Genomic DNA, 27976 nt, shown 5'->3' on the forward strand with positions numbered 1-27976 from the left:
CTCACAAGACAATTTGAATAAAGGGACTACCGCATGCCAGAGGGCTTACAGAATTCTTAGTGGTTGAATAAAAATCTGTAGGCTGCAATTCCAGAATCTAGTCTTAAGTCCGTACTGTAGAACCAGGCTGCCAAAGGTAGCTGCTGCTTCTACCAGATCAGGAAGCTGCCTGTGAAAGCAGGAGGCACCCCTTATTACTTATACATACACAGGCCTGCCTCAGTCTACTGCTAAATTAGCTACAGTTACGGTTCTGGCTCAGCATCTAGGAAACCTCATTTGCAAATCAGGAAGCTGCCATTCTAACTTCAGGGTCTCACATCATGCCACCTTTCCTACTATCCAGAATCTATTTCTGCTAAATCAGCAACCCTCGAGACAAAGAGTTTGGCTCCAGAACCATGCCACATTTGCTACCATCTACATCGGATACATGCCCAATATCCCACCTATCTCAGTTCAAATTTCAAGTCTCATGTGATTGCACCTGAAACGGAAGCTGTATCAAACCTGGGTCACCAGCTGAAAATGAACTGGAGAAATTTCTGTTGTAGCTTCCCACTCTTCACAGGAAAGGGAAGTCATACTAGAAGAAAACTGGAATAGATAATTTGAGCCAAACCTCCATAACTACATTAGACCTCACTCACATTTCTCCACACTCAACTCTGAAAATTTCAAACTTATTTTTGTTATATAGAGTATTATATATTTGTTCCACTTTTGAGCATGGTTCCAAAGTTGAGAACATTCTTACTGTAAGTAAGTTCTTAATAAATACACATCAATAAATTGATATGATTGTTTTTAAAAAGACACAAATTGAATATCCATATTTTTTTCTCCTCATAATACAGACAGTTTTATGTAACTCTGATATGGTGGTTATTTTACAATAAGTCAACACAAAGTGCAACACCTTTAAATTTTAATGAAAAAGTAGACAATCTATTTTTAATTACAAATTCAATTACAATTTCAAGGAAAAAGATGTTTCTATAACTGATTTTACATATGTACAGAAAAACAGGACTTTGAAGCCCTAATGTTTCAAAAGTATTCCTTTTCCTCTGTACAAACCTAGTATTGACAACAGTACTACTGATTTAAAAATAGAAAGAATACACTTTTCAAATGCAATGCTTCGTCTTTCATTTGTACAATTCACCAAGGTTGTTTTCATTCTCAGCACCGAGGGTTCACAGGATGTGATTCAAAGCAAACCAGCCTAGATTTTTACAGAAAAACACTTTCTACAAACTTCGTTACCCATTCTTTCCTCTCCTATGAAGACGCTGTCCCCACCCGCATGATTCGGAACAGGGTGTTGATGTTGTTGCTTCGAATTGCATCCCGACAAGCAGTGATCACCTGGTTCTTTGGTTTTCCAACTGTGTGAGAAGAAGCACCAAATCCATATGAGCCAAGAGATTATTAAAAATGAAATTATAAATCAGAGGCCATCTTTAAACAACATAAAAGTAGGTAGTGCAAATTTAACTAATTTATCTTTCCATTCCCTAAAAAAGATACCTTTGTGAGGGAATTTATCACAAATCAAGCTGAGAGACCATCTCACAACTAGAAACCAAGAGCCAGTTTCACAGAAAAGGATCAAAGCTCATATCCACCTAGCAAAGATTATTTCTAAAAGGAGGTCAAAGCACTGACCCAAAACAGCAGATTCCAAGTATAAATCTCTGGCTATATTTCTACTTTTTTGGGTTTATTCTATTGTTCTTTATCTAAACTTTAAGTTGGACGTTTAACTCATTAAATTTCCGTCTCCCTTTTTTTCTGACAGGAGTATTTAAGGCTTTCCTCTTGGTCATATGTCACTAGGTTTTTCTTTAGAGGATGTAGCAAGATCTAAGGGAAGAAGCTGAAAGTGTTCTTTCCTTCTGAAGTCTGGAGACAGACTAAAGCCAAAAAATAGGCTGACTACACCTCAAGTGAGCGGCACCAGCCTGAGTGTGAAAGGTATCTTTATAGATACAAGCCCTGATATGAATTCTTGAAACTACCACCATCTTCAATGGTTCTCACCCCAAATTACAGGCAAAATACAGTGCTACAAAGTGACTTACCACGCAGACGACCTGCTCTTTGAATCGCTTGATTTACTGCTTTGAGGCTTCCCAGTAGCTCTGTGTGATTGTTACAGCGAATTTTATATCCATTTAGCAAGTCTTTATTAAGGTCATAGAGTTCCATATAGCGATTCTTCATTGTTTTCCTGTGTACATAAGTAGAAATTTAACACCACTGTACCTCAATATGGCAGGCTTAAATGAAAAGATATGCAAACTTCTTAGATACAAAAAAAGGAACACACACCAGATTTTTAGCTGTATTGTCATTAAGACAGGGTAATACTAAAGTTTGCTTTTAAAACATTGAGAATTTTCTACCAAATAGTCTTATTTCTTCCAAATACATGGAAGATAAGTGGCCTTCCTTAGTTATTTATCCATGGTTTGTTTGAATTTAGGAACCAAGAATTACCGTGCCCACAATATGAGGGTGGGGAAAACTGAGCAAGGCAATAGGCTATCTTCCAAGTTTCAGAATAATACTGGCAGTTTCTTATAAAGTTAAATATACACTTACTATGCAACCCAGCAATCCTACTATGAGGTATTCATTCAAAAGAAATGAAAACATGTCTGCAAAAAACCTGTATGTAAATATTTATAGCAGCTTTATTCTCAATCACCAAAGTCTGGAAACAACCCAAATGTCAATTAATTTCAGAATGGATGCCCAAAGTGTGGATAGCCATGCAACAGAACAGTATTAAACAACCATAAAAAAGAATGAACTATTGTTGATAACTTGCAACAATATGGGTGAATCTCAAAGGCATTATGTAAGTGAAAGAAGCCAGATTCAAAAGGCTACATATTGTATGATTCCATTTCTGTGACATTTTGGAAAAAATAAAACTATAGGAAAAGAAATTAGATTCGTGGTTGCCAGGGACTGGAGGTTAGGAAAGGTACTTGACTGTGGTAGTAGCAACACAAGTGTATAAATTTCCCAAAATTTATTAACTGTAAACCTAAAATGGGTGAATTTTATGCACATATATTGTAAATTATATATCAACTAACTTGATTTTAAAAAATAAATACAATGTACATCCGATAGTTTCTAAAGGAAGTATAAATAAACCAGGAAAGGGGGAATTTAGAAGTTGCTGGTCACTTCTCAAGTTTAGCACAGTCGAATACCTAAAGCCAGCAACATCTCTTTGACTTAAAAAAAAAGCCAGAGAGAGAGAAAAAGGGGGAGCCCTAGCGATTTGGCAAGAAACAAGTGAAAATCTTATATACCTCAGAGAAAACAACTGGAAGAAAATGAATTGGAAAGTAAAAGGTAAAACTATTTTAATTTACAAATAATACAAGTATATATCTGGAAAAACTAAACTATAAGATAACTGAGTAAAGTAGTAGACTATAAAATCAACATACAGAAATCAACAGTGTTCATATATACAAACAAAAAACCAGTTGAAAGATACAATGTGGAAGATCCTATTTACAACTGCAGAAAGAAAACACCTAGGCTCAAGCTTGACCAGCAATGTCTGACATCTACATGAAGAAAACCATAAAACACTCCTCAAAGACAAAAAACATGCCTTGAACAAACATAAAGACTCTAAAGACACAAAGAACTAGAAAAAAAAATCTTACACCATTTTTGGCAATCATATTGTTGATAGTTATATTGGTTTCATCCTTAAATGTTCTGTGTGTACTATAAGATAAAGCCAATAGTTATGTTGATAGTGATTAGAGCCATGATTTTCGATGTGAGAGAGAAGAGATATAGCTTTAATATCAAAGTTAAATAAGAGCTTGTACTCTTAAATTTGAAGTGGAAATAGTATGAATACATTTCCTAGCTTTATCCATTGAAAAGGGCTAGAATCAATAACCGTCACAGTAGCAATGAGTATCTCTAACGCTCAGACTATGATCTCTACGTACCATTTCCCACTAAAAAGAACGAGCATTGAAGAAATGGCTGATTCCAGATTCAGAACAGAATATGTATCAGATAAGCCTAAAACATCTTATACAAGAAAACAAACTAATGGAACTGATGGGTCCCGTCCACAGGTAACTAGCCAACCGGAAAAGGCTTCCACTGGCCAAAGACAGCACAACTGAGCCATCATAAAGAATAACTGAAATGGACTGAAGCAGATTTAAATATGTTAATAAGGACTTTAGAATCTCATTGGTCAATTTGGAGATGCTAGGGAACCAACCCATTATTTTAAAGCTGATAAATAAATAGCCTGCTTTTCCAGTACAAACTGTACCTCAGGAAAACAAATAATTTATTAATTAATGAGGGAATGTAATTTTTTTTTAATTGAAGTATAGTTGATTTACAATGTTTCAGGGATACAGCAGAGTGATTCAGTTATACATATATAGATATATATCTATTCTTTTTCATATTTTTCCCATTATAGGTTATTATAAGATATTGAATATCATTCCCTGTACTACACAGTAAGTCTTTGTTGTTTATCTATTTTATATATAGTGTATGAGAGAATATTATTATTTATAGAAGTATTTTAGCTAATATATGAAAAAATAACAATTAAAATATCTATTTTGCAAGTACCAAAAGAAGTAATTGATCTCAGCAAAGATCAACAGCTGATAACATAATAAAAAGAGACAACGAGATATTACATGCATCCTCATGAAAGTACATAGCACCAGTTATTAGGTATTTTTGCCGAAAAACTGAATCTGAATATGAATCTGATCAATCCTCTAGATCTAACTACCATTCTAACAGAAATACAGAAGACAGAAGAGTAATACTAAACATTACAACAAGGATACAATTAGCAAAATCCAAAACGGGAAACTACAGGAGAGACCTGGAAGAAAAAGTGAGCAAGCAAACACATAGACTAAAAGATTTATCAACCAAACTCAATGCATCATCTTTGGTCTTTGGTTGGATCTTGATTTGAACAAAACAACTTAAAACACACACATTTATGAGACAGTTGGGGAAATATTAACACTGACTAGATATTTTGTGATATTAAGAAATTATTTTACACTTTTCTAAGTGCGATAGTGGTATTGTGGTTATTGTTTTTTCAAGACTCATTTCTGAAGTCTTTGTGGCTAAAATTATATGATGTCTGGAATTTGCTTCAAAATCATACAGTGCCTGGAAGAGAAAGAAGGTGAATGTGGAGACGAAACAAGATGAGCCCTTAGTTGATGACTACTGACAACTATTGAAGCTAAATGGCTGGTATACCGGAAATCATTACATAATTCAATCTACTTCTGTATGTGTTTTAAATTTTCAACAGTATAATTATTTTAAAAATCACTTACTCCTGCACAAGACTAATTTAACAATCTGCGAATGATTCAGGCCTTTCAGGAAAAAACAAGCAGCACCTTAGGCTCTAACCTCTAAAATACACATATAAATTTATCTGACATTGGTTAACTATTTTACTGAATCCATCTCCGTACATTTTATTGCCAAGCTAAATTTTGCATCTTAGCAAGAAGATAGACCTGCACAAATTTTTTAACTTTTTTTTATTATAAAATATAATACATACTCAGAAAAACTCATAGAACACAAATGCTTGTTAACCAGGTCAAGAAACAGGACATTGCCAGCATCCCAGAAGCTTCCCAAAGTGTTCTTTCTGAACAGCTTCCCTCCTCCCCTAGGAGAAAATACTATCTTATATAATAATCTTGTCCCTGCATTTCTTTATATTTTTATCATCTATTTATGCTTCCCAAATGATATAGTTTAGTTTTTGTCTGTTTCCAAACTATAAATGGAAAAATTTTGTACATGTTCTTTTGAGTCTTACTTGTTTCAATCTCCATTAATGTTTATAAGGTTTGTCCATGTTGTTGTATGTCATTCAGACACATGCATTCTCATCGCATGTAGTATTCATTATACAGAATATATCACAGTTTATCAATTATACTGTTGATGTTAGTTTGGATTGCTTCCATGTGGGATTCTTATGAACAATGCATTTATGAACATTCTTGTACTAATATCCTGGTTTATATGTACATGTTTCTTGAGGTTATAAACCGGAAAAATTGTTGGGTGATAGGTTATGCACATTTTCAACTTTACTGATAATGCCATGTTATTTTCCAAAGTTTCTGCACCAATTTACACTCCCACTAGTAGCATCTGACATGTGTTTCTCCATATTGCTGACATTTTAAACCATGCACCTGTCCTAGCCATGGTAAATACTCACATGTCCCTCATCAGACGAGCATCCTCTGCTCGGACCAGCAAACTTCGGATCACATTAGAATTATCAGCCATGTCAGCGCTGAGCTTCTGATGCACTGAGTGATATTCATCCACCTGGAGACCGTGAACACCCAGGACTTAAAAAGCCTCAGAAACTTATTGAAAACTGGACAAATTGAGAAGACACGCCTGACTATATACCAAGGCCCTTTTCTTTTCACCGTTCACTTGTCCCATCTTAACTATCTCCCATTGTTTCACCTCCCCGTCAATGAAATAATTAGTCTATGCTGCCTCCAACACTCGAGATGACATTCATGTGAATCCTTTCCACCTGTTAGCATCATGAGCTAAAGCAACATACATAGTAACATTTTAGAGATCAGGGATGGGAATGTTGTTATTAAGTGTGAGCCAATAACAATCTTTGTTTTTCTCTTTTCTTTCGATTTTGGGTTGTTGGAAAACACTAAATCAAAGAGCAAAGTAGATACAACAGATAAGATGAAGAGCTAGCAAAGGAAAATGTTAATACAGGTTTTTAAAAGTATCCCCCTAAACCAAACAAAGAAAGCAGGGTGGTCACAAGCTAACCACTCACTTTTATAAAAGAAACCCTTTAACTAATGTTAGTTCAATTTGGATTTTAAGAATTTGCAAGTTGAGGGAAGGTACAGCTCAGTGGCAGAGCACATGCTTAGCATGCATGAGGTCCTGAGTTCAATCCCCAATACTTGTGTTTAAAAAAAAAAAGAATTTGCAAAAACTCTTTAAAATATGACTATCATGTAACATGTTCATCTGTAGTATCATTAAGAGAAATATTTCAAATGTCATTAGACCACCATAGTGTCAGAAATGCATTCACGAGGTGCCCTCACCTTAACCAGCACTTTCCGTAATTCCTCAAAGTAGACAGGGAAATCTGCTTCTACCTGAAGGTCTTCAATGGCAAAAAATGCTGCCATCGACTGGATGATATCACCAGCCAAATCAATGTCATCAGTATTTACAGTGATCTATCCAGAGGGAAAAAGATAAGTTTAGCATCCTTGGATATTAAAGACAAACTTAGTTGAAATAGTACCTGAATGTCCCCATGTTAAACACATTTATTAAACATAAACTTATATGTGGTGATAAATAAAGATAAGGTCTAACCCTCAAGGAAATTACAAATCACATTCATTACTTCCAGCAGCAGGCAAAAAAAGAAAAAAAATCAATCCTCTTGCCTTATAAACTGAAAAACAAAGTCACTGACACAGTGAAAATGTTTTGTTCTCGTCTGTATTCCTAACCTGTCCCAAATTAGCCAAGGAATGGGTGAAGGGTAGGAGGGAGAGAGGCAGAAAACCACTGTTCTAGGTTATATCCCCGTGAAAGAGATGATAACACTAACAGACTAGGTTGAAACATGTGGTTTTATGACCTTGGGATTGGTGTCACCCATCTCACTTTACACCGAATGGTAAACATTTCATAATAAATCTATGTCCATGACAGTAAAAATTACCTCTCCACTAAGTTTTATTTTTATATACAGCTGGCCACCATTCCGTAAGGATGTGAAACACACTTGAAACGGAGCATTCTGAATGTTAGTGTCCTCTGGTAACAGGAAGTTCTGGTTGAGCCATATAACAACCTTAAAGATGAAGAGGATGAAGTGAACTCCCATTTTTAAAGTACAGTCATTATTAAGAGTTATCCTTCTTTCTAGTTTTACCGCTTGGTTTAAAAAAAAAAAAGAATTATACTTCACCTCCTACCAAGAAAACACTATTCACACTCCTTTTTCCTATCTCATACATGTTCTTAAGTAACAGTCATAATTATGCCTGGTCCCACAGCATGCATGATTTTGCATCATTTTCTAGTTAGACATAATCTTATATAAAATGTAGAAACTATTCGGGTATGATGCTAATTCTGTTTACACAACAGCTCTTCTGTGGCTACACCCTGTTTAAAATCATTCCATCCCATCCTTTAAAAAAAATTAAATGAAGTATGCATGCACACACAGCACACAGAGATACATCCACACTACAGTTAAGAATAACTTGTAATATAAATTATAATACTTTACAGTGGTTTGCAATAAAGGTTCCACATAAGATCCATCCACCTGTGAGGCCTTTTGAAGGGGGCTGCCTATAGAATTTCACGTTTCACAGGCCAACCAGGGCCTGCAAATCTATATGATTACAAAGCCTCACTGAGAGGCTTTCTGAAGCCCAGCCAAGCTTAAAATCCACAGATATTAGTCCTTTAAACTAAACGAAGTGCTGTTGTACCAATTATGTAATCTTCAGGAGCCTCCTGAGAGGTAAGACTATCCTCACAGGTAAGAAAACTGGGGTTCTGACTGGTAAGGGGAATTCCCTAAGACCACCAAGAATTTAATTAGTTAAGGGAGTACTTGAACCCAAAAATGTTCCCATTTCCATTTTGATGCAGGCTCCTCTTGAAACACTAGATCAGGACAACCACATTAAGACCACAACAAAAGAAAGACAGGAATTAAAAACGGCTAAGAATTCACCTATAACTAAGGACTGCTTAGGTAAACAATTGTGAATTATTCAAAAAAAATCTTTGAATTGATTATCCAAAATAAATATCTTTGAATTGATTATCTAAAATAAGTATTTTGAATAATTTTCCAAAATGGAAGATATTTTAGCAATATTTGTGTTACAGGTTATACACCAACTCCAAGCTACATAATTCATGTCATATTTACTGCTACCAAATAACACATTCACGTAACTTCCCCCTTCTATGAAATAATATCCAAAGGATTCTAAAGTGCAAAAGTGTTGAAAGAAAAAAACCAGATACTTACCCTCTGTGCCCGTTCTGCGATGATGAAGTTGACGTAACTGAGTGGCTCCCTGGCAGGGTCTGGGTTGGTCAGCGCATACATGGAGAATCGGGGGAGCTGTCTCGTCAACTCAAATACATGAAACTGGGTGCTACGGCCAACCAATGTGAACACAAGAGAATTGCCTGTGTAGACTGTTACTTCAAAGTGCAAGGCCCAGAAAATAAAGTCACTACAAGGTCATTAAGCTGACATTTAGGGTTTTACTGAAGAAATCCCTTCCCCAAAACCTTGGGGGTTAAAGTCCCATAGTAAAGCAGTTTGGAATTTAGAGATAATAAGAGTCTGCATATATACATGCATGCACCAAGGGTTTAAAACACTCTAAAAGGAATGTGAAAAGGCTTCTGTCTTCCATGAATCTCATGGTTTTCTTCACTAGCTGAGGTTATATATAACTCTATTGTAAAGGTACAACCTGACCCTTATAGTCTTAGAGGCCAAAACTAAATCATCAATTAAAGGTATTTTTGGAACTTCTGTGAAAATGAGATCATCTGACTAAAACCAGAAAATAACCATCTTAAACTTTATCCTCTTCATTTATTTTTTTGAAAGATTTCAAATTAGAAAAATAAGAGATCATGGGAAACCTTGCCAGGGTGTGAAAAAATCATTAAATGGCTTATCTGGCCCCAGAGAATCCAAGGCATAATGGGAAGTCTATACATTTTGCTCTCCTCTAGGTGAGATATGGAAATGAACTGTGACTTGCAAAGAGTCACCTGCTTCTGTATCCCACGAAGGTTTTCAAGTGCAGATCCACAGGGACATCCTTGGGAGGTGTAATCGGGATGCGGATGGAGCTGGAAAGGTTGTGAATGCTGGGATGCACCACGTGGCTTTCACCTAGAAAAATTCCCTCCGCAAAAATCAAGACTGCTCGGATGATGGTGTCTGCAGGGAAGAGAGAAGGCAGCACTCCAAGAACCACTCCAAGACAGCACAGGTGCCAGTAAATGCCAGCTGTAAGTAACAACTCACCATTAGAAGTGGAAATGCCCAACTCTGCATGGGCAGCCTGCACCTCACTCCCCAGATTGACGGAGAGGGCAGTGTGGAGCTTGGTGTTGGCTGGGATGATCCCCCGATGCCCATCCACCTCGTTCACTGGACTGCTCAGTTCAGCCTGCGAAACACCCCACGCACTTCCAACTTGGTCACCAGAACAGCAAACTAATGTCAATTTCAGCTTCAGAAGACAGATTCTCCATCATGTTATTAATCTGATTCTTTAGACTTCAGAGGACTCACCTCAGTAGTGCTCTTGCTCTACCAGGCCATGTCCCAAAGGAAAATACCCTCATCCCTTTCTGTGGTTAGGGTCCACTGTACCCTAGCATGCCTTTTACATTTTTTTGTATTTTTTTAAATACAGAAATTCACTTAGCACATCACATTCCAACTCAGTTATGCATGACAGGACAAATTAAAATCCTACTCCCCAGCTCATCCACCAGCCAGTTTGGTATGTACATGTACATATACACACACAAACACACAAACACACACACACAGAGTTTCTGTAGTTGCCAATTTGTATGTTATTTGTTGCTGAAATAGATAAAAGATACTCTATTCATATTTCCTTCACTCAGCAATACCTTACCCTTCCATATCAATCCACATATATATAGTTCATTCTTCTAAGCTGCTTAATATTCCCAGCACACATTTCCTACCACTGATGAGAATTTAAGTTGCTTCCGACTTTTCCCTGCTAAAATAGTGGTGTGGTAAATGTCTTTGAATGTTCATGAGAACATTTCCAGAGTTTAACTGCCAGGCAGTGGAATTTCTAGGTTAAAGGATACATGCCTTCTTAATGTGGACACTGGCAGAGGCCAAGCAATCCGTGCCTCCACCAGTGGGCTGGGGAGCCCACGCCATGGCAGACACTGAAACTCTCCTTCTTTCAAACTGCCAGTCCTCCTGGCCATTCTCCACTTTTTAGACTCTCATCTGCCTTGCACGTAAGGACTTACCTTGACATTTTCCTCATAGTTACGAAGTTCCAGTAACAGATTCTGTTTTTTCTGACTCAGCTCTCGGACCAGGTCCTGTTCTACGCTGGTGTCCATGAAGTTCCCTCTCATCTCGGCTGTGCCTGGCAGGTAGCCCCGGACTGACAGGAGGAAAAAACACTCACCAGACTGAGGAATATCCCAAGTACAGCCAGGTCTACTTTTCAGTCATCAATCACCTGTTCTTAAAACCTAAGTTCTCGTTTCCCCTACTTAGGAGAATTTATTAGGATGAAAGGCTATCAACACAAATACTTTACAGTGGAGTTTTCTGGTATTCTGACCCAATCAAATTGAAAATCTGACTTTTCAAGGATTTACTTGAAGGATCTCAATTTACTTTCCCCATCCACTGAGCAGCAGATTAACTGTACGTGGCCATCCATCCGGTAATCTCCCTCCACCACACCAGCAACGGCAGAGGAAAAGTTGTCTTTAAAGATAACCTCTCCAGTTCGGTCACTTCGAGCATCGACCTAAAAATAAAACAAGAACTTGAAAAATAGCTTATGCTACATTTAAAAAAAAACACACAAAATTTTAAAATGAAATCAGCTTTAGTCTACAAGTTCTCAAGAGTACTCCTTGGAGCCCTGTGGCTTCTCAGAAGGCACCTATAACCATTAAGGCCAAGGGGACCACAAGGGACCTCAGTCAGCTATCCCTTCTTTTTCTTTTTAAACAAAAGCTGTTTCACATATTGGCCTTCACATAGTATTTCATCTGGAGAAGGGGGTTGGCTGAGAGGCAGTACACTTAGAATACAAAGCATAGTGCAGAAGTCCAAACTGCCCGGGTTCGGATTCCAGCTCTGCCACTTACTATCTGTGGGATCTTGGGCAAGTCTCTCAACCATTCTGTGCTTGGTCTCCCATCTGGAGATCAATAATAAGAACACGAGGAAGATAACTGAATCGACACCTCAGGGTTGTAACGAGGCCTGAAGGATTTAATACATGTAAGGCACTTAAAACAAGGCCTGGCACAGAGAGGTATAGAAGACATGTTAACTCTGTATAAAGATTTTATCTTCATTAGATGTGAATGTATAAAGTATAGTTATGTCTAAAGTTTGAAAAATGCCAAGCTAGCCCAATCTTTCTCCATATAACCTTCTATAATAGCCCCTTTTAAGAGTCCCTCTTCCACATAATTTACTGAGATACCTTAGTCCTCCTATCCTGAGTCTCCTCTTCCCACGAGAGGCAAGTTAATAACCAACCCATCAGAAACAAATGCATCTCAAAACCACGAGAATAACCACTTAAAATGATGACTTTGTTCTAAGCAAGAACACATGCATCATCAAAAGCAGCTAGCTGCAGAAAATCTGACAGAGCAAGCATCTCAGTGACTGGTGCCACTCACTGTTTCTGTCTTTCCATAAATATTTTTCTGAGCCAAACTTTGCAATGAAACAAATACATCAATTTAGGTCATAGTCTACTACTAGCTCCCACCCCTTGTCTGGAGAATACCATGCTCTTAATAACAACATCATGTAAGCCTGAAAATTATGGATGCTAAAGCCTGTGAAGTAATGAATGTACTGTATTAACCAAAGCTCTTAGCATTTTAACAGAACCCTCTAACTCAGACTGAACTGAACTTGCTTCTTTCTAGCTACTTAATGGCCTTTGGCACTGCATTTCCACAATATTTAGCAAAGAAGAGGGTTCATTTGCTAACTAAGAAACAGGGCTACAAATTTATATTCCTTTGTATATTCTACTTTTTTGCTTTATCCAACATGAAGGTTTTGCTTTGGAAGAGATGACCCTCCAACTCAACAAATGACATACTAAAGACAAAATTAATTGGCTAGTTAAAACTGAATAGTTGACAATTAAATTGCATTTAATTTAGTAATTTTGCACCTACATTCACCTGCTGGATCTGTATATTTTTCCTTAATGCTATTCTGGTTTAGTGCAGATATCAGTTTTTCTACTTATGTAATGAACCATGTAGTTTACTTATCTTTTTTATGCTCTCAAACAGATTATATAATAGAGATTTCTTTAAAATTTTGAAAGCATTTAACTATAAAAAATTTAGGTCCAGAGTCAGATCTGAAGGTGACTTCTGATAATTTCTCAAGTCAGGTAGTTTCTAATTCTTGGACCAATCATAATAATTGATATTCCCCCAGAATAGAGTCCATTTTATGGATTTTCAAGTTTCTTAATAAGCAACTACATAATCTATCTTTGTAATTGTCAATACCCATACCAAAGACAAAACCAAATGGAGAAGCAAGAACCAACCTAACAGTTTTTTAGAATCTACTCTTCACACAAGAGCAAAGGAAGGCTACATTGCACTGGCCAAAAGTAAAGAAAAACCAAAGAAGAAAAGATGGAATTAGCTGATCTCCTTTAGGCAATGGAAACTGACAGAAAAAAGAGCTGGGGCAAATGGTATCCATGGAGACCTCGCAGCTACATAGACAGTCCTAACAAGACAATCCTGACTTGCCAAAAGACGGTAGAAAATTCTTATTTGAAGTTAAAAAAGAAGCAAAAAATTCTATTTTGAAGTTATAGCTGGGAAAACAATGTAACATGATTCTTCCCATTAATTCTAAGCTTTTAGTCAGACTTGAAGATTTATTAGAAAAGAACTATAGAAACAGCTCATTATTAGCTTATTAAAAATTCTTTTTTTAACTTGCCTATGCCTAGATCAACCTGATTAAACTGATTCTCATTCCTTCAAAGAAAAGATTTAGAGCTTTCCTGGAGACTTTCCCCCATATAGGGCTTATAAGACCAAAAGGATACCCATTCACTCTGCAGTGTTGATAATTAGAGCAGGAAGAAAAAATGTGGAAAGATTAAGAAGTTAAATTTGAAAGCACAGCCAAGGAACTCAAGTTTATATTCTCACATTACTGTTCTGAGTCATACAGCCAATATATCTTAGACAATTATTACTCTGAATTATACTTGAACTCTACTATTTAAACTTACCTTCCCATTGGACCAACCAGTTATCAGTTCACACACTCCATCAGAATTAAGGTCAAAAGCATGAATGCTCATGGCATGATTTTTGGACTGAAAAGGAATTTCAATAATTAGTATACAAATCTCTCAGTAAGTATAAAATCCCTGAATATCAGAGGCTGGATCATACTAACCTTAATTCTCCAGTATCGGGCTGTTTTGTCATAAACTCCAACTGTGCCATTGGAAAGGGCATAACCAAACCGACTGCCATACATGGGGCAAAGAGAGGTTATTATCTGCAAAAAAATAATAATAAAGATACAACCAACATCTTTTCACTAAGGCTCAATTTAATGCAAAGTGTGGCTTTATAAAATTGCATGCCTTGCTATTATAAGTGGGTTAAAATTAGATTTAAATGCACTTCCAATCCATTAGTGGGGAATATATTCCTCTTCTCTTTGATCTGTGTCATCTATTTCAGAGTTGGATAATCAGAACTAAATAAACTCACAAAGCTTACTGTTTTAGATCAAGCATTTGTAGCAAGTGTCAAAAAAAGTATTTTTTTAATAATAAAATTGAGGAATTGAGGAATAAGCTTAGTATACAAGATCTGGAATACATACAACAGACATAACACACAATAACTCAAAATGCTTTAATGATTATTCTAGTTTCCTTACTTACAATATCCTACAGCCTAAGTTTTTTTCCTACAGTCTAAATTTTAAAGACTTTTTTTATTTAAGTATAGTTGAATTACAATGTTATGTTAATTTCTTGCATACAGCATATTGATTCAGTTATACATAGATATATTCCTTATCATATTCTTTTTCATTATAGACTATTACAATGTATTGAATACAGTTAAAACCCACAATTAAACATCCTTTAAGTGTATACTTTCCTATGACATGATTTATTGTTTGCTAGAGATGAAAGACATTTTTAGAAGAAAATATAATCCTTTGAAAAGTGAAAACCCAGCACATGGATTTGTGTATGTATCTAACAATATACAGAATGCATATATTATACCAAAATATTTACAGAAATATTTGAGGATTTAACATACTTAAAAGGATAAAATTTTAGATACTGAATGAAATTATCCTTCAAAGTTAAAACTAAAGCTTAATGATATCTATGATCCTGCAGATCCACTTTCTAACTCTGACATTAATATAAGAGATATTTAGGAAATAAACTGTGTAAAGCAGAGAATAGTTATGTAATTTCCTCTACACCCACAGCTTTTCTATAAAACCACCCACTTCACTTAACTCTGAATACAAAGTGCTGTGTAGGACTCCAGAATTATTTAGCTCAAGACATTCTTTTGGCAGTACTATTTGACTGCCAAATTTATTATAATTTTGCTGATGTGCAAAAAGGCATTTGAACTAGGAGCAAAATCAAACCCAGAGGACAGGAAAACAGCCCTGAAATGAACAACGTTATAAAGTCCACAGTTTCACAAATTTAGCCCCAGATTCCCTAGGTTCCTTAGTCCTTCATTAGTTCACTACTTTCTTCTTTTGTGGACTAGAGGATCAACAGGCATCTCAAACCTCTTGCTCTATTTCATATTCTCTTGTCCTTTTGTAGAATTAGGAAAAAGGTGTTTCAAAGAATGTATTTCCCTCACATCTAGTACTGACAATAAACAGAAAGCCAGCAAAACCTCAAAGATTCCCACCAAATGGAAAAAGATTTGCTACATATCTGAATGAAAGGGAGATGGTAGTGCAGGACACAGCACTTGCAGGCCAGTGCTCAAGCTGCTTTTTTTTGTAGGGATGGGTAACAGCATGATGGCAACCCCCTTTAAGAAGCTAATGATAGCTAAGGATCTTCTCTCCAGAAGAGCACACGTTAAACACACACACAAACAGAATCCTCTGTACAGACACACAGCTTCAGATTGCTGCTTTGGGCACTCATTTCTCCCCTTCAATTTCCTCTATCCACAACTATCGGCTTACAATTACAATAGTAACTATGAACATATAAAAAGTAAAAATCTATAATACAGGTAAACTAGTTAAAATCATTGATAACGCTTCATGTTCCAATATGCATACTTTGCTTTTGGTCTTCCTTCTGTAGTTAGGGGAACAGATGCCTGCCTTTCCCAGACAGCTTTGGTAAGTGGCGAGAAGCAAGGACAAGTGGCCAAGGTCAGTACTGAGGCCAGTGCCCTCAAGCTTTTCTAACGCAGACTTCCAAATATCACCTGATTAAATTTTGCACAATTCCACCATTTTGATCTCTAAGACTTCCTTCTGTTGGTTTTTTTTCTACCCACTGACAATGTTCACAAGCCATTGCTCCTTTATCCTCTTCTCCCTCCTTAATTCAGAATATCCCAATTCTTTTCTCTGTTTCTATCTTGCCCAATCCTGGAAGACCAGCAGCATATAAATAGCCTAAGAATACCAAAACTACAAAGGATAAGAGCAAACTTTAGACACTGCTTTAAAAAAATTAACTCTTTAAGAAACATCTCAGGTTCAATTACATGAGTAATTCTAATCACAAAGAAACTAGTCAAGTTCTCCAACATCTAATTTTTAAGTTTACCTACAGAAATATGCCTCAGAAGTACTTAATTTGAAAGAGGATAAGTATAAAAATCTCATTTATGCCCTTCATTCAATATGCAATCCCATTTAATACACATGATGGAGAGGTGGAGGACAAGGCACAAGGGTTCAAATCTAGACCATGCCACTTAATAGCCATGACCTTGTGAAAGTAATGTAACAAAGAAGTTTAACATGTTCCCTCATCTGTAAAATGAGAATTAATAATACCTTCCTAATAGGGCTGTTGTAGGATTAAGTGAGGAAGTTCGTGTAAAGCACTTAGAACAGTGCCTGGCGTATATCAGGTGCATAATAAATGGTTGTCATTAGTATTATTAATATGTATTGGCTCATTAAAAGAGATATACCTTTATGTGTTCAATATAACTTTTCTCTATTTAATCAGTCTTTTCAAAATATATCTTGATAAAGGATATTTAAATGCTTCTTTCTCTGTAATGTGCAGCTCTGTTTAATCTTCACACTTTTTACCCTAAAACCGTCTGGTTGTGAGAAGATGCCCATGCTCTCTGTGAAGTTATATCTGACTGTGCTGATCTGTCTTGCCCAAGGTTATCATAATTCTGAGGTGGCACTTGTTACCTCTGTTTCTGTCATTTCTGCCACAATCTCATCTTCTTTAAAAACTCGGATATCAAAATCCTCAGATCCAACAAGAAGCTGAAAGGAAAAAAAAATCATGCATATTTTTTCAGCAAGTGAACACAGCAAAATTTCCATAAATAAAACAAAAAATTGCATGATATTTTGTATGTTGCTACAGACACCCAAAAGTTCCAATTTCCCAGTAATGTGATGCTCAGAAAGGTTCCCTCTAATGATGTCAAGATTCGGTCAGTGAAGAAAAAGTTGCTACTACAGACCCTGTCATGTGGGCTGAACCCCCCCACCAGAACAAGTTCTTCCACCAGGCACCTGAAATGCTCCCTGCTTCAGTGTCTGTCTGCTTCCAGGTAGAAGCCCTGTTTCAAAAGCCAGAGCCTAGTATCCGTGAACAGGTGGAGGGTAAGTCACTGCCCAACACAGTACTTCACCAGCTGTTCAAGAAGCTAATTTCTAGAGTTACCAATAGAATAGCTTTAAAAAGGCTAAGAGCCAATCTCCAAAACTTTTAGATTCTTGGAAAAGATGGCCAAAATGGAGAACTAGGTACTCAAAGCATCAGAATCGAGTTATAAGATTGGGAATATGACTGCAATCCCATCAACTGTTCTGCCCTCTCTCCCTGTCCTGTGTCTTTGAAACATCATGGTCTTGACACAAGTGAATTATTGTTCAAAAGAGAGGAGAAAGACAAATGAGGCCAGTTGGCTCATCATTTAGGTAACAGAGCACCAAAATCAACCATAAGAAGCTAACACTTCTCTCAACACTAACGTCACTGTCATGGGAAAATGTATGCACTGAGCTGAGCAAAAGAAGTCTCTCCTCCCCCACATACCTCTTTCTTCCCATCACCATCAAAGTCACATAAGGCCAAGGAATGAACATTATCTCCAGTAACCTAAAAATAAAACCAAAATCATTGATATGGCATCTTTTTTCACTTAATGCAAACATATGAGCCACATGAAAGAGAATGATACAAACCACCAATTTAAAATTCAAATTACTCATATTCTTTTCTAATGTATGAATAAGAAGTATTGTTCTATTTTGTTTTTATTATTTATTAGAGTCGGTAGTAAAACAAACAAACAAGACCTAAAGAAGAGTAAAAGTAAAAATGTTTAAGGGCACTAAAGAGAATGTTTTGTTCTTCATACCGTCCAAAAGAGATCATTTCCTTCATGATCAAAGCCCTGCAGAGCACAATTTCCACCAATAATTGCAAGAGGAGAGGAAATGTCTCCCAATGTCCCCAGCACAATTGCATTGGCCCCATCTGCTACCTGAGAAGGAAGAAAAGACATAAACTCTCAAACACAATGATGCGCAGGCACGCTAGAGTTAACACAGATCCTTATTTTTATTTGGATACTCAAATTCCACTGTCATCACTTCTGAGAAGCCACATGGTCTCCTGAGAGGCAGGCCAGGGCTGTCCACAGAGGACAGTGTCTGGGGCTGTTATGTGGTCATGCAAGGATGATCAGAGATCCAGGATAAACTCGGGCCCTTGGCCTCCCACACTAATCTGCTACGATAGCCTGCTAGAAAATGTCAGGCTCTCTTGGACCACCAGGTTCTAGAGGCCAAATTCCCTAGAGAATCAATACTTATGCCTTTAAAACAGCCAAACTTTTGTAATCTATTTTAACCATTTCAGATGGAAATCATTTTAATACTTATTACCCAATTCTCTTACTACTGCTCTTTTTAATTGTAAAGCACTAAAAACTACAAACAATAAAACAAACACCTATAGGCCCACCATCCAGAATTAATAAATGTCTTAGACTTGAGTAAAGTACATAAGCGTAATAATTTAATTTATTTTTGGAAGATTCAAGGACATCTTCGGAAACACTAATTGTTTATTGTATGGGAAAACAGTCCTTACTTACATAGTCTTTAATTATGAAAACTATAAAAAAAATAGATTGGCTATAAAAGAAAGAAAAGAATTCATAAGAAATCAAAACTACTAAATGGTCAATCAATCAAGTTAAAAGGTAAAAAATAACCTGGGAAAAATAACTGCAATATATAAGACAAAGAGTTAATAGCTTTTGTTAATAAGACAGTTAATATAAAGTAAATAAATAAGAAAAGGGTAAACAACCTAAGCAAAAATAAACAGGAAATTCACAAGGGAAGAAATACAAATAGCCAACAAACATGAAAGATGTTCATTCTACAATATGTCATTTTTCACTTTCCAGATTAGCAAAGATGGAAAATGACAATACTATTTGTTGTTGGTTAGGCTGTGATAAAACAGGCACTCTCATATTCTGAGGGGGAGGCGGAAAGACAGGAATCTTTCTAAAAAGCAATTTAGCAATATCTACGCAAAATCTCACTTAAAAAATGTTTTTAACTCAGCAATTGAAAAGCTGAATCCTTGTGATCATTAATTTTGTGTGTTAACTTGGCCAGGCCATGGTACCCAACATTGGTCAAACATTATTCCAGCTGTTTCTGTGAAAGTATTTTTTAGATGAGATTAACATTTTTTCCTTTCTTTTCTTTTTCTTTTCTTTTTTTTTTTTTTTTTTTTTTTTTTTTTTTTTTTTTTTTTTTTTTGGTGAGGGGAGGTAATTAGGTTTATTTATTTATTTATTCTTAGAGGAGGTGCTGGGGATTGAAGCCAGGACCTCATGCATGCTAATCATGCACTCTACCACTTAAGCTATACCCTCTCCCTGAGATTAACATTTAAATCAGTTACCCTCTATAATGTTGGTGGGCCTCAGCCAATCAGTTGAAAGCCTAAATAGAAAAAAAAGACTGACCTCCCCTGAAGAAGGAAGGATTCTGACACCAGACTGCCTTTGGACTTGAGTTTCAACATCAGCTCTTCCCTCTGTCTCCAGCCTGCTGGCTTACCGTGCAAATTTTGGACTTGCCAGCCTCCACAACTGCATGAGCCAATTCTTTAAAATAAATCCCTCTTTTTTCTCTCTTTCTCTCTTTCTCTCTCTACACACACACACACACACACACACACCCTATTGGTTCTGTTTCTCTGGAGAACCCTAATACAGTCCTAAACTCGATTTCAGTCTTGTACAAAACTACAGAAAGAGTATCTTGGTGACCTTGGAATAGGCAAAGATTTCTTAGGACAGAAACAGCACTAACCATTAAAGAAAAAAACTGATCAGCTAGATTTCATCAAAATCGACAACTTTTGCTCATCAAAAGACATCTACCTACTGGAATGAGCCACATACTGGGATAAAATATTTGTTATATGTGAATCTGACAAAGAACTTATACCCAGTATATCCAAAGAACAACTACAAATCAATAATACACCCAAACTACCAATAAAAAAATAGGTAAAAGACTTTGACTCTTCACAAAATAAGACAAACAAACAAAAAAATAAGCACAAGAAAAGGTGTTCTATGTCAGTGGTCACGAGAAAAATGCAAAATGAGACCACAGTAAGATACCACTTCACGCCTACTAAAATGGCTCAGATTACAAACACTGGTAACACCAAATGTTGACAAAGACTGTGCAGCAATGGAACTCTCATACATTGCTGATGGAAATGTAAAAGGGTACAACTACTCCTAAACTAAAACATGTCCACAAAAAGACTAGTACAAAAATGTTTATAGCAATTTTATTCATAATTGCTTAAGCCTGGAAACAACCCAAATGTCCATCCCACATGTCTATCATCAGAAGAACAGACAAATTGTGACATAGTCACACAGTGGAATACTATTCAGCAACATAAAAGAACTACTGCTAAAAGCAACAGCATGGATGATTCTCACAGACATGCTGAGTGAAAGAAGCCAGATACCAAAGAGTACATTCTGTATGATTTCATTTGTATGCTATATGATTCCATCTGTATGAAGTTCAAAAACAGGGAAAGCTAATTTAAGGTGACAGAAATCAAAATGGTGACTATCTATGGGGAATAGGAACTGATGGAACGAGGCACAATATTTTCTGAAATAATGGAAGTGTTCTATATTTTTAAAGGGGGTGTTGATTACAGGGATCAAAACTCATCAAATTGCACACTTAAGGTATGTGGATTTCACTTTATGTACATTTTACCTTAATAAAAAAAATACCAAAGAAAAATTTGCATTTCTAAGAACTTATCCGTAGGAAATAGTCAGAGAAGTTGGCAAAGATATATGCTTATGAAATTATCAATTATAACAGAGGAACTATGGAAATAATATAAATATGCAACAATATGGAATGGGTTAAACAAATTTTGATATGTTAACACAATGAAATACTATAGAGACAACCAGAATAAAGCAAAGATATATAATAACTTTGATATAAATACTTCACAATGTATATATTATTGAATAAAAAGGCCACATGTAATAGCCAGGGAGTGGAGGCAACCCAAGTGTCTATTAACTGATGAATGGATAAATAAAATTTTATTTACACATACAGTGGAATATTACTCAGCCATAAAAAGAATGAAGTATGATATATGCAGTAAAATGTCCAGAATAGGCAAATCTATGGAGATAGAAAGTAGATTAGTGGTTGCCTAAGGGTGAGAAGTTGGGGGAAAATGGGAGTGACTACCAATGGGTACTGGGTGTCCTTTCAAGATAACGAAAATGTTCTAAAATAAATTGTGATGATGGTTGTCAACTCTCTGCACAAACTATAAACAACTGAACTGTATACTTTAAATAGGTGAATTATATGGCATATGAATTTTATCTCAATAAAATTGTCATAGAAAAAAAGTAAAAGCTACATGTACATAGTATGACCCCATTTTGTAAGAAAAAAAATCCACTCACAAATACTTAGTAAGAAGTCTGAATAAATCAGTTCAAGAGCTAAGTGTTATTTCCAAATGAAGAAATTATAGGTAGTTATTTTTATTTTGCTTCCATATCTCTTCTATAATAAATATGGATTATTTGGATATTAAAATTTCAACAGCCTGCAGATGGCAGGCTACAGTAAGTGCTTCTCCTATAAACTACTATACTAAACTTCAATGCAAAGCCACCAAGAGACCTGTTTGCTGGCTTCCTGGCTGTTGGCTGAATTCTCAATGGAAAATCTTGACAGACGGTAGTACCAGATATATCTCAGGAGAGATAAGCTGGAGTGTTAACAAGTGGTTACCAACCATGACCAAATAAATGTCAAGTACATGAAGGAGATACAAATGGCAAAATCTTCGTATTTTTTAACTGTACTACAACAGTCACATAATAAACCAAAATAAATGTCTGATCTTTTTCAAGTATAAAAAGAATCATGAACATTAACAGGTAATCAGAGCTTTATGGTTATAAAGGGGTATACTTGCCTCTCTGTAGAACAAATCTGAATTATTGTAGACATTGTAAGCCAAAAGATTAGTCTGCGTCCCCACTAAAAGAGCATCATAGCCAAGTTCAGGGTTCAATACTCCTGCAGTCAGGCAGCTGACTGCCTGGTTAATGTTGAGAAGAGAAACATCAGACTCCAGGGGACTCTGAAAGACTCTGGATGCACCAAAATGCTGGCTCCGTGTATGAGGGTTATGAATAAAAACCTGAAACAAAAACAGTTAATTATATCCCCTTAAAATACCAAAAATGTAAAAACAACATACATCTTTCTAAAAACTCAGGTTATCAACAAATAGGTCACTTTAATCACATACAAAACTTGAAACACCCATACACAGTTCTGTGCGTGGCAAGCTTTCAATCACTATGAATTGTGGAAATCCAGTAGTTCTTAACCTTGTAAAGAACAATGTAATGGCCAAGATCTAGTTGTAGCTTATCAGGGCAGCTTATACACTACCCACTAGCAGGATGTTAAAGTACTCTTAAAACCAGCCTTTTCTTGATCAACCTATAGGAAGCTGCTACCAGTTACAATGAAATTGCTACATACCAGCAGCATCAGAGAAAACAGAGTAATAAACAATTCCGTTAGTATTTTTCATCCAAGTGTCTAACAAATTCACTTCCTAACCCTTAAAACTGGTAGTTTTAAATGTGGTAGTTAGTAAATCTGTTTCACAAACCTAAACTGAGTCACACACATCAAGTTTCTTGAAGGCTTTCATAGTCTATACTAGTAAGGCAGAAATAATTTGCTCAAGGTTGATTAATTTAACAATTTCAACAATCATAAATATAATCATTTGAGTGTCCACACAAATCATTCAGTTTCCTTGGGCTTCACCTGTAAGGAAGTCTGGACTAGAACATGCATTCTCAAGAGGGGTGATACTGCTCCCAAGATGGGTAACTAGGTGGGGGGGGGGATCTGAGACATTAGAATGGCTTGTGGAGCCCCAAAGGGCCAGTAAAAAAAAAGCCAGATATACAGTATATCTATGGTATTTAAGTTTCATTCGGGAAATTTTCATTTTCTGAAAAAAAAATGCTCCATGGGAGGCAATTAAAAAAAAAAAGGATGGGAACTTGGACTAAAGATCCCTTAAGTCCCTTCTAATTCTAAAATTTGCTAATTTTAAATAAGCATTTCAACCCTTTTGTATAAATCTAAGTAGGATTCATACTAAATTATTATATAAACAAGGTAGCCTATTCAACAAAGAATAAATTTCAGAAGATCGGTTAAATATAGAATATGTAGAAAAATATATAAACATGTATAAAAGGTATGTATTTGCTGAATTTTGTGTTCACGTTCTCCTTTATCTATACTTAATAATATGCTTTTACAAACGTTACTGCATTTGGTCCTCACAACAAGCCCTGACATACAGATGAGGTCAGAGGGGTTAAGGCCCTTCCCAAGGTCTCGCCACTGATAAGTAACAGGGCTGACACAAGCCTGGTGTCTGGCTCTAGATTCTAAACTCAAGCCACATCTTACTTCCTTTTATAATAGCTCTGAACAAAAGAATTCTTACAGAGTCTTCTAGTAATTAGAGATGCTAAGAAAGAACAGGAGGGGGAATAACCTATGGACTTCATATTCATTGTTATTGGAAGGGAAAGAGTTTAGGGTTTGATGCCAAAAGCAACAAGTATCCCAGGAGTCTGGTTTCCCCCTAGTTCCCCTCCTGCTGTTCTCTGCACACAGAAATCAGTGCCCAGGAGACCCACCTGTCCCACAGGCAAGGAGAAAGCCAAGCTCAGTCACACAACAGATTACTCCCAGTGCCTTCAGCCAAAGGACTGGTTGAAGTTCACACATTTGTTCTAGTTGAGGGGGTGCTGCTGACAATATCAAGCCAACTAAGTCCCTCAACTCCATGCTGAGAAGAAACATGCATCCAGAGGAAAACACTGATGTTCATTCTACAAGAAACTCCTTTTTAAATTATCCTTGCTCAGGTTCAGAAACCAGATCCCAATAAGTCAGCTCTCCATTCACAACAGAGTCCCACTGAAAATGACAAAATCCTGTTTCTAGAGACACGGGCCCCAATGGTCAAGGAGGGCTGTAGCCTTACCTGAAATGTTTAATTGTTTTTAAAAGAGAATATATTTGTATATTATTTGGCTCATAAAATATTACCAATTTTTTTTAAGTCTCAAGATAAAAGATCGGGTCAGAATTTTTCAGATTTGTTTAAAGTTCTGAGCATAAAGTATTCCAATTACAAGGAACATAGGACCTTCTCTCTCTCTCTCTCTCTCTCTCTCTCTCACTCTCTCTCTCTCTCTCTCTCTCTCTCTCTCTCTCTCTCTCTCTCTCTCTCTGTCTCTCTCTCTCTCTCTCTCTCTCTCTCTCTCTCTCTCTCTCTCTCTCTCTCTCTCTCTCTCTCTCTCTCTCTCTCTCTCTCTCTCCTTTTCCCCCCTAGCTCCAAAACCCTAGACCTAGAATTGTGTCCCTGCCTCTCATTCTAGGTCACATTCTAATGAAAAGGCTTCCATAGAAACTTCTGCCTGATCTTCCTGCCGCCACACTCACCTCCCTGCATCTCTGTTGCCAACACCAGCCAGTCACCCTTTATCTAAAACATAAACCAAATTCCATCACTAACTTTATTAAAACCAAGGTCTTTACCATGGCCCTAGATGGTCCTGCCACTAGCTATCTCCCCATTTCCCTCACTCCATTCCAGCAGCCTTCCCAGGAACTGGAACACACCAAACATACCTCTACCCTAAGGCCTTTGCACTTGCTGTTGCCTCAGCCTGGAAGACACTTACTCCACCTGTCTGAAGGGCTTGTTTCCTCATTTCCTACAGACCTCTGATTCACAGTTATCTTCTCAAAGGCCTATCTGATCACCCTGTCTAAAATAGCAATCTCCCATCAGCCCCATCCCCTTACTCAGTTTCTCTCCTATGGAGAGAGAGAGAGTGAGTGTGTGTGTGTATGTGTGTATTAACTGTCTGGCTCCCTCTCTCAAAGGTAACCTCACTTGTCTGTCACATTCACCCTTGTACCTGCAGAGCTAAGAACAGTTCCCAGCACACAGCAAGCCCTCAATGAATCAGGGGCTGAGCTAATATCAATGGGACCTTTTCAGCCTATTTATTTAGCTGCTGTGCATCTATAGCAGAACAAATATGAATTTATTTTTGGTATTTGTCAGTGCCTCCTAACAGTATTACAAATAACATTATTATCCACCAGGCTCTGTAAATGCTTTACTCTTATTATATACCATTTAATGAAAATGAATCATTACTTTTTGTTATGCATCCGAAAATGTAGCATATGAGAAAACATACAACATAGGTAAAGTGTCTTGAAAACTATAAATCATTCTATAAATGTTAGCTTATTAAATCCACACTGGGTCACAGAACATGCACTCTAATCTCATTTCTACACTTTCCAGTTGAGCAGCCTCAAACATTGCTTTGAACCCCTCTGAACCGCTACTTCTAATCAGTAAAGTGGGAGTAATAAAAAGAAAATGACAGCTAACAATCAACAGCCACTGCCTAGATGCCAAGCACATGACGTGTAGTAACTTATTTAATCCTCTTAACAACCCTATGTGGTAGATACTGTTATTAAGTACCTTGCCCAGGGTCATGAAATTAGTAGGTACTGGAGCCAGGATCTACTAAACCTGTGCTATGCTGCTGCCGTTGGCAGTATAGAAAGGATCCTGAGATACTTAATGTAATAAGGCTTTGCACCTGTTAGAAGTTATTACGCCTGGTGTCACTATACTCCATGTATTTTGGGCATGTCTCCATCAATACACAGTGCCTTGTTGATCTGCCTTGTCTGTTGTCCTTCTGGACTACAAACTTTCTGAAAGTAAGAACTCAAATTTATCTGTGAATTTCCAAGATCTAGCACAAAGGAGGTGTTCAGTAAGTCTGGTGAATGTTGAACGACCATGCCTTTTTCGTCTCTGTGACTCCCACACCTTGCACGGCACCTGGCACATAGTAAGCACCTAATAGGTACTTACTGAATAAATTATAGGAAGAGATGAATATACATGAATAAAGATCATAAGTGCAATCTGAGTAATTTAAGTTAGGGATCTTTGTAATTTTTTTTTCCGTAAAGTTGTTTGGCTCTGAGAGACAGTGTGACATACTAGGTAGTTCCAGAGAGCCAGGCAGAGGCCCTAGGCTCAAATCTGGGGTCTGCCACTACTGCTAACCCTATCCAAGCCCTTTGCCTCCTGGGGATTTCTCTTCCCTAAGCTCTTTATCTGCACAGAGACTCCAACACTGGCTGAGTCTAAGTGCCTGGAGACAACGTTAACTGCTCAGAAAAGTCGTTCCCCGTTATTATTCATCATTTCTGCACAGGATGGAGAGCTAACTAGACGACAGACCGGTTGCCGGGCAACCCTGGCTGGGGGCGGAGTTGGAGAATAAAGGGCGGGGTTGCAGGGGCGCGGCCCGCGGAGGCCCTGGGGACTACTGGGGTCCCAGCCCCGTGCGGATAGGAGAGGGTGGGAGCAGTTACCTTGCCCGCTTGGGTAGCGGCCGCCAGGCACGGGTGAGTCCCGTCGTAGCGCCCTACGGCCACCATGCGGGGGCTGATTTTGTGGCGCAGTTTCAGGGTGAACACAGGCAGCAGCATGATGGCGGTGACTCAGAAGAAAAGGGCTAGTGGCCTGAGACCGGCGCCCCGGACCCGGCCTCACCGCCAAGGTGAGGGACGCGGGGACCAAACCCGACCAGACAGGCTCCGGCCGCCTCAGGCCTGGGCGGGAAAGTGAGAGGGACGGAGCTGGACCGCAGGCCACCAGCTCTTTCTGCGGCTGCGCAGACCCGCCCTCCTAAGTCTGCGGCTGCGCGGTCGGGCCTCACGCTGGGCTGAAGCTGAGGCTGAAATTGGGTCTGCGTGGCTGGGTTGCGTGTTTTTCTGCAATAACCTATCCGCGTTGGGTTCGACAACTCAGCTCACAGTGTCAGTGTCCTAGCCAGTGCCCCTTTGGGGCTTCTCCTTCTAGCACCGCAACCAAGCTGCTGCACCGTTGCAGATTGCACACACTTCTACCGCACTCCAGAGGGTCATTAATTCAATAAATTAATGCCTACTTTGCCCCTTACTTAAGCTGTTAGGTTAATGCCTACAGTAGTTACTTCATTAAGTATATCAATCCAACGCCCTCTTTCCCCAAAATCACACTTTAAACTCTTCACCTTTAAATAGTCCATGGCCCTTTGTAAA

At 37.5% G+C, this 27976-nt stretch overlaps 1 protein-coding gene across 1 annotated transcript; it reads right to left on the bottom strand.

The window, feature by feature from the left end:
* Positions 1–911: 911 nt before the first annotated feature.
* Positions 912–27561, bottom strand: BBS2 (Bardet-Biedl syndrome 2). Its single transcript, XM_006214537.3, has 17 exons — positions 27266–27561; positions 22713–22940; positions 18547–18672; positions 18222–18284; positions 17363–17440; positions 14357–14461; positions 14187–14273; positions 11555–11690; positions 11176–11315; positions 10175–10319; positions 9916–10087; positions 9152–9281; positions 7817–7948; positions 7182–7319; positions 6302–6414; positions 2088–2236; positions 912–1391 (listed from the first exon to the last, which is right to left on the bottom strand). Exons 1-17 carry the CDS (start codon positions 27380–27382, stop codon positions 1285–1287), a joined length of 2166 nt encoding a protein of 721 aa, XP_006214599.2. The 5' UTR covers positions 27383–27561; the 3' UTR covers positions 912–1284.
* Between the last annotated feature and the right edge of the window lie 415 nt (positions 27562–27976).

Source organism: Vicugna pacos, chromosome 9 (genome assembly GCF_048564905.1).
Source record: "Vicugna pacos chromosome 9, VicPac4, whole genome shotgun sequence".
NCBI classification, from domain to species: domain Eukaryota; kingdom Metazoa; phylum Chordata; class Mammalia; order Artiodactyla; family Camelidae; genus Vicugna; species Vicugna pacos.

Excerpts from the sequence above, each read along its gene's own strand:
- BBS2 (XM_006214537.3), bottom strand. The coding sequence starts at position 27,382 with ATGCTGCTGCCTGTGTTCACCCTGAAACTGCGCCACAAAATCAGCCCC. Across the intron at positions 14,462-17,362 it reads CAGAAATGACAGAAACAGAG|ATAATAACCTCTCTTTGCCC; the intron begins GTAACAAGTGCC and ends ATTTTTTTGCAG. Across the intron at positions 11,316-11,554 it reads CTGCTCAGTGGATGGGGAAA|TCCGGGGCTACCTGCCAGGC; the intron begins GTAAATTGAGAT and ends TCCTCCTGTCAG.